Source organism: Nerophis lumbriciformis, linkage group LG14 (assembly GCF_033978685.3).
Source record: "Nerophis lumbriciformis linkage group LG14, RoL_Nlum_v2.1, whole genome shotgun sequence".
NCBI lineage: Eukaryota > Metazoa > Chordata > Actinopteri > Syngnathiformes > Syngnathidae > Nerophis > Nerophis lumbriciformis.
This window is the reverse complement of record NC_084561.2, coordinates 43,408,569-43,422,402: the sequence shown is the minus strand read 5'-3', so window position 1 is coordinate 43,422,402 and position 13,834 is coordinate 43,408,569. Positions and strand designations below refer to the sequence as shown.

The 13,834-nt window shown below is 39.1% G+C and overlaps 1 protein-coding gene across 1 annotated transcript in view; it reads left to right on the top strand.

Moving 5' to 3' along the window:
• LOC133616345 (contactin-associated protein-like 4) overlaps positions 1 to 13,834 on the top strand; it is a 306,751-nt gene that overhangs the window by 126,327 nt on the left and 166,590 nt on the right. Inside the window, exon 6 of the mRNA XM_061975492.1 lies at positions 10,473 to 10,648. Coding sequence (XP_061831476.1) covers positions 10,473 to 10,648 — 176 coding nt within the window. The remainder of the gene's footprint in view (positions 1 to 10,472; positions 10,649 to 13,834) is intronic.

Here is a 13,834-nt window from a genome sequence, read left to right as displayed (position 1 = left end):
ATAATAGTGAGAGTCCAGTCCATAGTGGATCTAACATAATAGTGAGAGTCCAGTCCATAGTGGATCTAACATAATAGTGAGAGTCCAGTCCATAGTGGATCTAACATAATAGTGTGAGAGTCCAGTCCATAGTGGATCTAACATAATAGTGTGAGAGTCCAGTCCATAGTGGATCTAACATAATGTTGGTCCACCCTGGGTCCCGACTTTTGACAGCTAGTGCGTCGTCTGTGGTCACCTAATAACCTCTCCACGCAGGAGAGGGGGGCAGAGCAGAAAAGAGACGGCAGATCAACTGGTCTAAAAGGGGGGTCTATTTAAAGGCTAGAGTATACAAATGAGTTTTAAGATGGGACTTAAATGCTTCTACTGAGGTAGCATCTCTAACTGTTACTGCTAGAACATTCCATAGTACTGGAGCCCGAATAGAAAACGCTCTATAGCCCGCAGACTTTTTTTGGGGCTCTGGGAATCACTAATAAGCCGGAGTTCTTTGAAGGCAGATTTCTTGCCGGGACATATGGTACAATACAATCAGCAAGATAGGATGGAGCTAGACCGTGTAGTATTTTATACGTAAGTAGTAAAACCTTAAAGTCACATCTTAAGTGCACAGGAAGCCAGTGCAGGTGAGCCAGTATAGGTATATATATATAAAAGTATATATGTATATAAAGGTATATACAGTATAGGTATATATATAAGTATATATGTATATAAAGGTATATACAGTATAGGCGTAACATGATCAAACTTTCTTGTTCTTGTCAAAAGTCTAGCAGCTCCTTCACATCACTGTCACTGCATCCTGCTTTCTCATCTTTTACCTGCCTGCCAATTCCCTCGGCCCATTTTGTCAGCATTTAACATTTTCTTGTCTTCCTATTCTTGTTTACAACCTTTCTAATGTTGCCCCAGCTCAGCCCTTTATATTTAACAGCGTGCTTTGTGTGCGATCCCTCCACCATCACTCCATCGCATGCCACATCACTTCCCATGTCTCACAGTGTGCAGACAGTGTCATTTAGCTCTATAACTCAAAGCATCCGTCCTATATCCACTGTCTTCTGTCTTCTGCCAACAGTCAGAGAGCAACAACAAGATAAAGACATATATTATATTCCCAGCAGTGTATATGCGATTCTCTGAGGTTACTCATATACAGTCGTGGTCAAAAGTGTACATACACTTGTAAAGAACATCCTGTCATGGCTGTCTTGAGTTTCCAATCATTTCTACAACTCGTATTTTTTATTTCTGTAAGACCACAGCTATCAATTATAGTCTGGAATGCCACACACTGAGGGTCTGACGGAGTATTCATATGGATATTAAAATCCCCCATTATAATTATATTATCTGCATGTGTCACTAGATCAGCGACAAACTCTGAAAATTCACTAATAAAGTCCGAATAGGGCCCGGGGTGGCGGTAGATAACAGCCAGGTAGAGAGGTAGCGGTGTGACAGACCTCATAGTACCGTATTTTCCGCACCATAAGGCGCCCTGGGTTATAAGCCGCGCCTTCAATGAACGGCATATTTCAAAACTTTGTCCACCAATAAGCCGCCCCGTGTTTTAAGCCGCATCTAACTGCGCTAAAGGAATGTCAAAAAAAACAGTCAGATAGGTCAGTCAAACTTTAATAATATATTAAAAACCAGCGTTCTAACAACTCTGTTCACTCCCAAAATGTACGCAAATGTGCAATCACAAACATACGTATATCAACATGGACAGAGCTGCGTGAAAAAAGCCACCCGGCCTCTTCGCGTAAACTTAAACTTACCTTAACCACTCGCTCATCTTTTCTTCATCCATCCCTTCGAGTTAGCTTTAATGATGACGCCGGCTGGAAAGGTCTCTTTTGGCAAGGTCTTCCTTTTGAATATCACCATGGGTGGAAGTTTCTGGCCATTAGCATGGCAAGCTAGAACCACAGTGAAGGATGACTTCTCATTCCCTGTGGTGCGAATATTCACCGTACGTGCTCCCGTTGTATCCACAGTGCGGTTCACAGGAATATCAGTTGCTGTGAAATAGTAATCCGTGTGCGGATGGAGAGATTGCGTCTTTTCATGAACCGGATCCCGGTCGCTTAGTAGGAGCCATTTTGTGGTCTTTACAGATGTAAACACACAAAGGAAATGAAACGTACGGTGATATCCGCGCTTCTACGCGGGCGGGTGGTTGCTTACAGTAGAAGAAGAAGCGCTTCCTGTTCTATGGGGGCGGGTGCTTACCTTGGCGGTTGCTTGCGTAGAAGAAGAAGCGCTTCCTGTTCTACCGGGAAAAAAGATGGCGGCTGTTAACCGAAGTTGCGAGACCGAAACTTTATGAAAATTAATCTTAATATTTATCCATATATAAAGCGCACCGGGTTATAAGGCGCACTGTCAGCTTTTGAGAAAATGTGTGGTTTTTAGGTGCGCCTTATAGTGCGGAAAATACGGTAAGCACCTCAAATGATCTATATTTATTACCTAGGTTAGGGGTAAGGTTAAAGTTTTCATTGTACAGTCTTGGTCAAAAGTGTACATACACTTGTAAAGAACATCATGTCATGGCTGTCTTGAGTTTCCAATAATTTCTACAACTCTTATTTTTTTGTGATGTAGTGATTGGAGCACATACTTGTTGCTCACAAAAAACATTCATGAAGTTTGCTTCTTTTATGAATTTATTATGGCTCTACTGAAAATGTGAGGGTCAAAAGTATACATACAGCAATGTTAATATTTGCTGTATGTATACTTTGTGCCAACTTTTAGGAATGTGAAGGGGGAGGAATGTGAAGGGGGAGATCTTCTTTGCTTCTCGTCTAAAGCCGACTTTAGATAATAAACAAAAGGGACGTGGTATGAGGTGAGAGAGAGGGGGAGTAGCAATAAATCCCTTTCTCTTATCTTTCCCTTTGCCCAGCTGTGGAGGAAGGGACAAGGAGGGTGGGGGCAAGAGAGACGTTATAGAAGAGAAGTTTTCCGTATGTTGGATTTAGACCATTTTAGCTGTGCTAGTGAGCGCTTCTGTACGGGATTTGGTCTCAAGTTTATTTCCAAAGGCTTTGGAAATAAAATGACAAAATACCTATTCTGTCTCTGGTGGTTCTTCTACTCAGCTTTATGTGTCATCAAAAGAGCTTGGGAGTGACCAGCAACTTGAATTCCCTGGGAGGAACAACTGGTCAAAACGCAACAGTAACCAAGGGATGAAAGCTTGAATCTAATTTGATTAATCCAGTGTTTTTCAACCACTAGTGAGATACAGTCTGGTGGGCCATGGGAGGTGATCTAATTTCACCTATTTGGGTTAAAAATATTTTTTGCAAACTTGTTATTATAGTCTGCAAATGATGTATTGTTGTTGAGTGTCGGTGCTGTCTAGAGCTCGGCAGAGTAACCGTGTAATACTCTTCCATATCAGTAGGTGGCAGCAGGTAGCTAATTGCTTTGTAGATGTCGGGAACAGCGGGAGGCAGTGTGCAGGTAAAAAGGTGTCTAATGCTTAAACCAAAAATAAACAAAAGGTGAGTGCCCCTAAAAAAGGCATTAACGCTTAGGGAAGGCTATGCAGAGCAAAATTAAAAACTGAACTGGCAACACAGTAAACAAAAACAGAATGCTGGACGACAGCAAAGACTTACTGTGGAGCAAAGACAAAGTACATCCAAACATGACATGACAATCAACAATGTCCCCACAAAGGAGGATAAAAACTGAAATATTTTTGATTGCTAAAACAAAGTAGATGTGGGAAATATCGCTCATAGGAAGACATGAAACTGCTACAGGAAAATATTTTAAAAAAAGAGAAAAATCCACCAAAATAGGAGCGCAAAACAAGAAGTAAAACACTACACACAGGAAAATAGCAAAAAAGTCCAAATAAGTCAGGGTGTGATGTGACAGGTGGTGACAGTACACCAGTGACGTGCGGTGAGGTTGATGGCTGGTGAGGCACTGACTTCATCACAGTCAGATTTACAAACATATGAACCCTAAAGAGTATCTTATTCACCATTTGATTGGCAGCAGTTAACGGGTTATGTTTAAAAGCTCATACCAGCATTCTTCCCTGCTTGGCACTCAGCATCAAGGCTTGGAATTGGGGGTTAAATCACCAAAAATTATTCCCGGGCGCGGCGCCGCTGCTCCCCACTGCTCCCCTCACCTCCCAGGGGGTGATCAAGGGGATGGGTCAAATGCAGAGGTCAATTTTCACCACACCTAGTGTGTGTGTGACAATCATTGCTACTTTAACTTAACTTTAACTTTACACATACAACCTGTAGCACACAAAAAAGCACATTTAATAAAAAAAAAACGTTATTATGGTCTTACCTTTATGTAATATATTGGGTTGGAGGCAATAACCAGGCGAGGTGATGAAGTACGTCTCTTTACTGCAGACTTCAGAACAGACTCACACACTTGACGTCAGGTGCGCGACACCACGTAAATCGTTGGCCAACCAAAAAGTAACCACAGTACGCTAGAGCCAACATTAACCAGGAGATGGCAACAGACAAACATAGATCACTCTATTACATTCCTCCCCTTTTAGAAATGTAGAAGTAAGTTACTCAATAGAAATAAAAAACCCAACCAAAAAATGCAGCAGTTCAATAAGAAGCCAAAAAGTGCAAAAACAATAATGTTTGTGTTGGAAGAGTTGTGTACCTAATGTTGTGGCCCTGCAGTCATTCACAACTCCTCCAACACGAACATTATTGTTTTTGCACTTTTTGGCTTCTTATGAAATAACTTTTTTAAATAGATTCAATCTTGCACGTGGAAAGTTCAAGTGTGGGCTTTAGTTGATATAACACTCCCGTCAGGGGGTGCATTCTAAGGCGGGGTTGCAGGAGGCGGGATTACTGCGAGCCTCAGCCAGTGCGTCTTCGCAGCCGTTTTATGATCGCTCAGCACAAGAAATACGTTACACACATACAGTTGTTGACAAAATACACTGTACATTATATACCTCAGCTAACTAAACTATGGAAATGTATAATATAATTCATATAGCAATACAGTCTCACTGCACAGCAGGCCAGCAGTTAGCCGAGTCCGCAATCCATGTTGAGGCACTGAGTGACGTGCCTCAACTGGCTGCTGATCACTGCACCGTCTCTTCTCAGTATTTGAACGGCAAATGTGAAAATTCAGCGATTTTTAATAAAAATAATCGAAAACTGGTGAAGTTAAATGGAAAATAATTTTATAGTATAATCACTGGATACATATAACAATTTAATCATTTTTTTTTCTTTTTACATTTTTTTTCTTTCCATAATTGCAGGTGAGGCCCCGCCTCAAATGCCTCTAGTGACTGCACTTCACTGCAGTACACCTACTTTGAGACAAGAGCTATAGTGATGCATGCTTGGTTATGCTTTAAAGTCATACCCAACAATTGCGACAACAACTTTTTACTGTCAACTGAGTTTTGTTTTTAATACATTTCTGCTGGTGGTGTGCCTCTGCATTTTTTCAACGCAAAAAATGTGCCTTGGCTCAAAAAAGGTTGAAAAACACTGGAATAAAAGACCTCCCATTGGCTCCGCTGTAAGTGGGCTCTTATTTACGTTTATTTAATATTTAGAATGCATAATAAAATGTACCTCTGGATTGGCAGACCGGGGTGGTGGTTCCTCTCTTTAAGAAGGGGAACCGGAGGGTGTGTTCTAACTATCGTGGGATCACACTCCTCAGCCTTCCCGGTAAGGTCTATTCAGGTGTACTGGAGAGGAGGCTACGCCGGATAGTCGAACCTCGGATTCAGGAGGAACAGTGTGGTTTTCGTCCTGGTCGTGGAACTGTGGACCAGCTCTATACTCTCGGCAGGGTCCTTGAGGGTGCATGGGAGTTTGCTCAACCAGTCTAAATGTGCTTTGTGGACTTGGAGAAGGCATTCGACCGTGTACCCCGGGAAGTCCTGTGGGGAGTGCTCAGAGAGTATGGGGTAACGGACTGTCTTATTGTGGCGGTTCGCTCCCTGTATGATCAGTGTCAGAGCTTGGTCCGCATTGCCGGCAGTAAGTCGGACCCGTTTCCAGTGAGGGTTGGACTCCGCCAGGGCTGCCCTTTGTCACCGATTCTGTTCATAACCTTTATGGACAGAATTTCTAGGCGCAGTCAAGGCGTTGAGGGTATCTGGTTTGGTGGCTGCAGGATTAGGTCTCTGCTTTTTGCAGATGATGTGGTCCTGATGGCTTCATCTGGCCAAGATCTTCAGCTCTCACTGGATCGGTTCGCAGCCGAGTGTGAAGCGACTGGGATGGGAATCAGCACCTCCAAATCTGAGTCCACGGTTCTCGCCCGGAAAAGGGTGGAGTGCCATCTCCGGGTTGGGGAGGAGATCTTGCCCCAAGTGGAGGAGTTCAAGTACCTCGGAGTCTTGTTCACGAGTGAGGGAAGAGTGGATCGTGAGATCGACAGGCGGATCGGTGCGGCGTATTCAGTAATGCGGACACTGTATCGATCCGTTGTGGTAAAGAAGGAGCTGAGCCGGAAGGCAAAGCTCTCGATTTACTGGTCGATCTACGTTTCCATCCTCACCTATGGTCATGAGCTTTGGGTCATGACCGAAAGGACAAGATCACGGGTACAAGCGGCCGAAATGAGTTTCCTCCGCCGAGTGGCGGGGCTCTCCCTTAGAGATAGGGTGAGAAGCTCTGTCATCCGGGGGGAGCTCAAAGTAAAGCCGCTGCTCCTCCACATGGAGAGGAGCCAGATGAGGTGGTTCGGGCATCTGGTCAGGATGCCACCCGAACGCCTCCCTCGGGAGGTGTTTCGGGCACGTCCGACCGGTAGGAGGCCACGGGGAAGACCCAGGACACGTTGGGAAGACTATGTCTCCCGGCTGGCCTGGGAACGCCTCGGGATCCCCCGGGAGGAACTGGACGAAGTGGCTGGGGAGAGGGAAGTCTGGGCTTCCCTGCTTAAGCTGCTTCCCCCGCGACCCGACCTCGGATAGGCGGAAGAAGATGGATGGATGGATGGATGGCATAATAAAATGTGATTGTGAACAAAATTCCCCCCCCAAAAAAGTGCAGTTTCCCTCTAATACCAATTCCATCTCATGAGTTCTCGAACAAACACACCCATGCAAAAAAAAAAGGAATGGCCTCAACCTGCCAAGAAATTGGAGCAAATTGAGTGTCTCATTAAAATGCATGTCCTCCCTCCAAAACCATCGCATTTGTTCCCTGTTTGGCATTCATCAAAATGTCAGTTTGCTATAACGTTTTCCAAATCAGATCATTTGCGGGCTGTCACGGGACGCCGTTTTACACATCATCAAGCACACAGCGGGTGGGTGAGTGCGTCCTGCCACGGGGCTTTATGGACAAGTTGTGTCGCTGGCTCAATTAGGATGACCTCGGAATAGCAGAACAAGTGTTTGAAATGCGTGTAAAAAAATACTGTCTGACCAAGAATTAGGACTGAATTTGATTGAGAAGATAACTTTTGTGCTGTTGCTTCCATTAATCCTTTAAATTAGTGTTAAAAACAGATTCGGTGACCACAGATGAGGCACTAACTGTCCACTAATATGTTAGATCCACTATGGACTGGACTCTCACTATTATGTTAGATCCACTATGGACTGGACTCTCACTATTATGTTAGATCCACTATGGACTGGACTCTCACACTATTATGTTAGATCCACTATAGACTGGACTCTCACACTATTATGTTAGATCCACTATGGACTGGACTCTCACTATTATGTTAGATCCACTATGGACTGGACTCTCACTATTATGTTAGATCCACTATGGACTGGACTCTCACACTATTATGTTAGATCCACTATGGACTAGACTCTCACACTATTATGTTAGATCCAGTATGGACTGGACTCTCACACTATTATGCTAGATCCACTATGGACTAGACTCTCACACTATTATGCTAGATCCACTATGGACTGGACTCTCACAACAATATGCTAGATCCACTATGGACTGGACTCTCACTATTATGTTAGATCCACTATGGACTGGACTCTCACTATTATGTTAGATCCACTATGGACTGGACTCTCACTATTATGCTAGATCCACTATGGACTGGACTCTCACACTATTATGTTAGATCCACTATGGACTGGACTCTCACACTATTATGTTAGATCCACTATGGACTGGACTCTCACACTATTATGTTAGATCCACTATGGACTGGACTCTCACACTATTATGTTAGATCTACTATGGACTGGACTCTCACACTATTATGTTAGATCCACTATGGACTGGACTCTCACAATATTATGCTAGATCCACTCGACGTCCATTGCACCGGTCACCCAGGGGGGGTCCCCACGTCTGCGGTCCCCTCCAAGGTTTCTCATTGTCATCCCATTGGGTTGAGGTTTTTTTTGCCCTGATGTGGGATCTGAGCCGAGGATGTCTTTGTGGCTTGTGCAGCCCTTTGAGACACTCGTGATTTAGGGCTATATAAGTAAACATTGATTGATTGATTAAAATCCAGCCTACATGCAGTGCTTGGAACGTCAAATACATGGACATTAGTATCCGAGCGGCTGCTGCAATAGAGTCCATGTGAGAGCAGTAGTACGAGTTATGTTCATAATAATAGCAGTGTGTTTAAAAAGATGAGTAAACCTCGAAATGCTTCAAATACTCTAAATTGTATTTTAATGAACACAAATGCATTGGGGACACTGCACATTCTATTTCAAAGCCAGAAAATTGGAAAAAAAACTAATTGAATTTGATATTTTACAGAAAGTCAAGAAATATAAAACAAGTGCCCAAAAGTCAGAATATTTTTTTTTGTCAAAAAGTCGGGATTTTTCGTAAATGCATAAAAGTCTGAATTTTTTTTGTAAGTGTCAAAAAGTTGGAAATTTTTTTGTCAAAAAGTCGGGATTTTTTGTAAATGTCAAAAAGTCGGGAATTTTTTTACTTAAAAAGTCAGGATTTTTTCTAAGTGTCAAAAAGTCGGATATGTTTTTGTCAAAAAGTCAGGAATTTTTCTTAGTGTCAAAAAGTCGGGATTTTTCTAAGTGTTAAAAAGTTGGGATTGTGTCTAAGTGTCAAAAAAGTTGGGATTTTTCTAAGTGTCAAAAAGTCTGAAATTGTTTTGTCAAAAAGTCTGAATTTTTTTCTTGGTGTCAAAAATGTGGGATTTTTTCTAAGTGTCAAAAATATGGGATTTTTTATAAGTGTCAAAAATTTGGGATTTTTTTCTAAGTGTCAAAAATTTGGAGTTTTTTCTAAGTGTCAAAAATTCGGGATTTTTTCTAAGTGTCAAAAAGTCGGGGTTTTTTCTAAGTGTCAAAAAGTCGGGGGGTTTTCTAAGTGTCAAAAAGTCGAAACAATTTTTGTCAAAAAGTCTGGATTTTTTCTTGGTGTCAAAAATTCTGGATTTTTTTCTAAGTGTCAAAAATTCTGGATTTTTTCTAAGTGTCAAAAATTCTGGATTTTTTCCAAGTGTCAAAAATTCTGGATTTTTTCTAAGTGTCAAAAATTCTGGATTTTTTCTAAGTGTCAAAAATTCTGGATTTTTTTCCAAGTGTCTAAAATTCTGGATTTTTTTCTAAGTGCCAAAAATCTGAATTTTTTCCAAGTGTCAAAATGTCTGATTTTTTTTGTCAAAAGTCTGGATTTTTTGTAAGTGTCAAAAAGTCCGATTTTTTTTGTGAAAAACTCGGGATTTTTTATAAATTTCAAAAAGTCAGAATTTTTTGGTCTAAAAGTCTGGATTTTTCTCTAAGTGTCAAAATGTCAGACATTTTTTTGATCGCTTGTCCAATTTTCTAAATAAATGGGTTCCAACCCCCATCCTAATACATTTGTTTTGAATTGCTAGGTTGTAATTGCATTGATGTATTATTTTATTTTAGAACATTTTTGGGTTAATAATTTGAATGATAAGGATATTTTGTGTCCAATATCCATTATGTGGTCTGTGGCTTGAGCGAATATAACACAGCAGACATGTGCATGTCGACTGTGATTTGTATAGTCTGCTTTTATAAACAGCAGCAGTCTTAGGATTCTTAGACAGCACTTCCCATTTCTTAATATTTGCTGATGACAGCAACATATTTAGTCGTGGTAACAATCTAGAAACATTAAAAGATATAGGAGAAAAATAATTAGTTTAATTAGCTTAGTTGGAAACCTCATACAAATCGTATCAAGGCAAATGATGTAAATCTCTTGCAATAATATCCAAAGTCAACGAACTGTTAAATGTTAATCTTAATCTTAATCTAATTAGTATCATTCAGAAAAGAGTGACGTCATTATTCCCATGACATTCTCTTTATTCTGAATATTTGTCACATATAGCCAAAGAAAAAGCAAAACATGCATGGACATTTACATCAAAAATGTAAATTGAAAGAATAACTTCATAGGATCCTCGTGTTGACATATCACATACTTGTATTAACTTTGCATCCTAATGTCTTCTTTTCCATGCCACAGGTATGAGCTCATCCTCTGGTGGTGATCTTTTGGTGACAATGGGAAGTCTACTTGATGACCAACACTGGCACCATGTAAAGCTAGAACGGATTGGTAACTACCTCAAACTCTCTGTGGATAAAAACACACAGCAGGTTGTCGTACCAGCTGAGCTCAGTCACTGGAACATTCGCTGGGTAAGACAAACAGTGCGACACAATAAACATGCACTATTATTTCAAACACACCTCATTCCCTCTCTTCTCTCAAAATAAGCTTCAAGGTTTTAATTATGATGAATGAGGCTAACACACTAACTTGTTTTTACATGTTTTACCGAAGGAAAAAAATGTATATATAAATTATTTTTGGTAATACAATTTTTTTTTGTATTTCTATTATTTTTTATTTTAAAAAGTCTGAATTTTTTTGGTCAAAAAGTCAGAATTTTTTTTAAATGTCAAACTCTGGATTTTTTCTAAGTGTCGAAAGCTCTGGATTTTTTCTATGTGTCAAAAAGTCAGAATTTTTTCGAAGTGTCAAAGTCTGGATTTTTTCTAAGTGTCAAAAAGTCAGAATTTTTTCTAACTGTAAAAGGTTCGGGAATTTTTCTGCGTCAAAAAGTCTGGATTTTTTTTGAGTGTCAAAAAGTCTGGATTTTTTCCAAGTGTCAAAAAGTCTGGATTTTTTCTAAGTGTCAAAAATTCTGGATTTTTTCTAAATGTCAAAAAGTCGGGATTTTTTCTAAGTGTCAAAAAGTCGGGATTGTTACTAAGTGTCAAAAAGTCGGGATTGTTTCTAAGTGTCAAAAGTCGGGATTGTTTCTAAGTGTCAAAAAGTCGGGATTGTTTCTAAGTGTCAAAAAGTCCTGATTTTTTCTAAGTGCAAAAAGTCCTAATTTTTTCTAAGTGTAAACAATTCGGGAATGTTCCTGTGTCAAAAATATGGGATTTTTTTCTAAGTGTCAAAAAGTCGAGATTGTTTCTAAGTGTCTAAATGTCGGGATTTTTTGTAAGTGTCAAAAAGTCGGACAATTTTTTGTCCAAAAGTCTGGATTTTTTCTAAGTGTTAAAAAGTCGTGTCAAAAAATCGGGATTTTTTCTAAGTATCAAAAAATCGGGATTTTTTGTAAGTGTCAAAAAGTCAGAATTTTTTTTAAGTGTCAAAAAGTCGGAATTTTTTTTTGTCAAAAAGTCAGGAATTTTTCTAAGTGTCAAAAAGTCAGGATTTTTTCTAAGTGTCAAAAAGTCTGGATTTTTTCTAAGTGTCAAAAAGTCTGGATTTCTTCTAAGTGTCAAAAAGTTGGGATTGTTTCTAAGTGTCAAAAAGTTGGGATTGTTTCTAAGTGTCAAAAAGTCGGGATTGTTTTTAAGTGCAAAAAGTCCTGATTTTTTCCAAGTGTCAAAAAGTCAGAATTTTTTCTAAGTGTAAACAATTCAGGAATGTTCCTGTGTCAAAAATATGGGATTTTTTCTAAGTGTAAAAAAGTCGAGATTGTTTCAAAGAGTCTAAATGTCTGGATTTTTTCTAAGTGTCAAAAAGTCGGACAATTTTTTGTCCAAAAGTCTGGATTTTTTCTAAGTGTTAAAAAGTCGTGTCAAAAAATCGGGATTTTTTCTAAGTATCAAAAAATCGGGATTTTTTGTAAGTGTCAAAAAGTCAGAATTTTTTTTAAGTGTCAAAAAGTCGGAATTTTTTTTTGTCAAAAAGTCAGGAATTTTTCTAAGTGTCAAAAAGTCAGGATTTTTTCTAAGTGTCAAAAAGTCTGGATTTTTTCTAAGTGTCAAAAAGTCTGGATTTCTTCTAAGTGTCAAAAAGTTGGGATTGTTTCTAAGTGTCAAAAAGTTGGGATTGTTTCTAAGTGTCAAAAAGTCGGGATTGTTTTTAAGTGCAAAAAGTCCTGATTTTTTCCAAGTGTCAAAAAGTCAGAATTTTTTCTAAGTGTAAACAATTCAGGAATGTTCCTGTGTCAAAAATATGGGATTTTTTCTAAGTGTAAAAAAGTCGAGATTGTTTCAAAGAGTCTAAATGTCTGGATTTTTTCTAAGTGTCAAAAAGTCGGGCAATTTTTTGTCCAAAAATCGGGATTTTTTTCTAAGTGTCAAAAAGTCAGGATTTTTTCTAAGTGTCAAAAAGTCGGAATTTTTTTTAAGTGTCAAAAAGTCAGGATTTTTTCCAAGTGTCAAAAAGTCGAACATTTCTTTGGTCAAAAAGTCAGGATTTTTTCTAAGTGTCAAAAAGTCGTGTCGAAAAATCGGGATTTTTTCTAAGTGTCAAAAAGTCGGAATTTTTTTTAAGTGTCAAAAAGTCAGGATTTTTTCTAAGTGTCAAAAAGTCAGAAGTTTTTTTGTCTAAAAGTCGGAATTTTTTCCCTAAGTGTTAAAAATTCTGGATTTTTTCTAAGTGTCAAAAAGTTTGAAATTGTTTTGTCAAAAAGTCTGGATTTTTTCTAAGTGCCAAAAATCTGAATTTTTTCTAAGTGTCAAAAAGCTGGAATTTTTTGGGTCAAAAAGTCGGGATTTTTTGTAAAAGTCAAAAAGTCTGGAATCATTTTATCAATAAATCCAAATTTTTTTTGTCAAAAAGTCAGGATTTTTTCTAAGTGTCAAACGGTCAGGATTTTTTGTAAGTGTCAAAAAGTCCTACATTTTTTTGTCTAAAAGTCGGGATTTTTTCCCTAAGTGTCAAAAATTCTGGATTTTTTTCCAAGTGTCAAAAAGTCGATTGTTTTTGTCAAAAAGTCTGGATTTTTTTATAAGTGACGAAAAGTCTGGAATTTTTTTGTTAAAAAGACTGAATTTTTTTTGTCAAAAAGTCGGGATTTTTTCCAAGTGTCAAAAAGTCGGAATTTTTTTTAAGTGTCAAAATTTCTGGATTTTTTCTAAGTGTCAACAGTTCGGGATTTTTTCCAAGTGTCAAAATGTCTGAATTTATTCTAAGTGTCAAAAAATAGGCAATTTTTCTGTGTCCAAAAGTCTGGATTTTTTCTTTTACCTTTCCTGCTTGGAAGCTTGGACATGCAGTACAAATGATGGCTGTGGATTTACTGTACAAGTCAGTCCAGGATACTCCTGTTGTGATTGTGTTTTTGTGTTCATTTGGAACACCCGACAGAAGTGTAGTTGGTGGCAAAAGAGAGGGATGAGAAAGAATATAAGAGAGAAGGAAAAAAAAAAAAATAGATGACTCGGTGAGACAACTGATATAGAACCTGGTGAGGGGAGCTGGGGCACCGCACAAGCAATGTAAAAACAAGGAACAGTTACAACAACATGAATTCAGTGCTTGTCAAGACCTGGTTGATAAAGCTGTGGGAAGGTAGAAGGAGATGAGAGTACAAAGTAATGACAAGGGACAATGTTACAGTAGCAAAAACAACAATA